Below are 1,586 nucleotides of genomic sequence, written 5' to 3'. Positions count from 1 at the left end.
TGACCAGGACCCATAGGCCATAGGTAAAAGTAGTGGACTATATAGGGGAATAGGAAACCATTTGGGACATACCCTGTGCTTCTTTAAAAAAATTAAAAAAATAAAAAAAGAACAAGATCCTTAATACACATTGTCCTCGTTCCAAAAAACAAATAAACAACAACAACAAAAAATGTAAAAACCAACAACAACAACAACAAAACGTAGAAAAAAATGATGTATGCATTCAAGTGGTACTTAATATGGCTTTTATACAATACACCTTTTGGTGAAAATATACATCTAGGACACAATTCAAGTACAAATGTACAAAATCTTTAAACTCATATGTTTTTCTTTTAATTATTATAATTACACTTTTTAATACATATCATAAATACAGGTTTAACATTCATCGAGTTCCTAACATTTTAACGCTCTGGATGCGTTTGAAGAAGGAAGGAGGGAGAGGAGGAGGAGGAGGAAGAGGGAGAGGGGGAGGAGGAGGAGGGGGAGAGGAGGGAGAGGAGGGAGAGGAGGAGGAGGGAGAGGAGGAGGAGGAGCAGGAGGAGGAGGAGCAGGAGGAGGAGGAGGGTGAGGAGGAGGAGCAGGAGGAGGGAGAGGAGGAGGAGGAGCAGGAGGAGGGAGAGCAGGAGGAGGAGGAGGGAGAGCAGGAGTGGTTTAAAGTCGGGAAGGCTCCTCGTGCTCTTCGTCTTCGTAGCCACTCTTTAAACAGACCTGGGAACAGTTAGTTAAATAAACCGTTACATAGGATCAATGGGCTCTTCATCTTTTACAAACTGATTCTGAATCAGTTAGGTTACATACAGTACATTGTGAAAGTAATCTGACCCCTTCCATAGGATCAATGGGCTCTTTAACTTTACATGTATTTAATTGTTTTAGCATAAGGTTGTAATGTCACTTTTCACTACCTTTAAAAACAGACGGAATCAGTCAGAGGTTGTTGAATATTTTCAACAGGTTCTATCAGACCATTAATAACTGACCCGAGATCAGCCGTCGGTGTGCTGTATAATCTTTCAGACATTATTTACATTCGACGCTCTTATCAGAGAGACAGGGCGGCAGGGTAGCCTAGTGGTTAGAGTGTAGAGGAGGTAGTGTAGTCTAGTGGTTAGAGTGTAGAGGAGGTAGTGTAGTCTAGTGGTTAGAGTGTAGAGGAGGTAGGGTAGCCTAGTGGTTAGAGTGTAGAGGAGGTAGGGTAGCCTAGTGGTTAGTGTAGAGGAGGCAGGTAGCCTAGTGGTTAGAGTGTAGGAGCGGCAGGGTAGCCTAGTGGTTAGAGTGTAGAGGTGGTAGGTAGCCTAGTGGTTAGAGTGTAGAGGCGGCAGGGTAGCCTAGTGGTTAGAGTGTAGAGGCGGCAGGGTAGCCTAGTGGTTAGAGTGTAGAGGAGGTAGGGTAGCCTAGTGGTTAGTGTAGAGGAGGCAGGTAGCCTAGTGGTTAGAGTGTAGGAGCGGCAGGGTAGCCTAGTGGTTAGAGTGTTGGACTAGTAACCGAAAGGTTGCAAGTTCAAACCCCGAGCTGACAAGGTACAAAATCTGTCGTTCTGCCCCTGAACAGGCAGTTAACCCACAGTTCCCAGGCCG

At 44.8% G+C, this 1,586-nt stretch overlaps 1 protein-coding gene across 1 annotated transcript in view; it reads right to left on the bottom strand.

Annotated features, from left to right (window-relative positions):
• Window positions 1-231: 231 nt before the first annotated feature.
• The window catches only part of LOC135507191 (G protein-coupled receptor kinase 5-like), a 27,678-nt gene continuing 26,323 nt past the window's right edge, over window positions 232-1,586 (bottom strand). Inside the window, exon 11 of the mRNA XM_064926779.1 lies at window positions 232-717. Within this exon, the coding sequence (XP_064782851.1) occupies window positions 661-717 (57 nt within the window). The 3' untranslated portion in view covers window positions 232-660. The remainder of the gene's footprint in view (window positions 718-1,586) is intronic.

The sequence above is a fragment of the Oncorhynchus masou genome, chromosome 20, assembly GCF_036934945.1.
Source record: "Oncorhynchus masou masou isolate Uvic2021 chromosome 20, UVic_Omas_1.1, whole genome shotgun sequence".
Taxonomy (NCBI): Eukaryota; Metazoa; Chordata; class Actinopteri; order Salmoniformes; family Salmonidae; genus Oncorhynchus; species Oncorhynchus masou.
The sequence above is the reverse complement of the archived record's forward strand: the minus strand, read 5'-3'. Positions and strand labels throughout refer to the sequence as shown.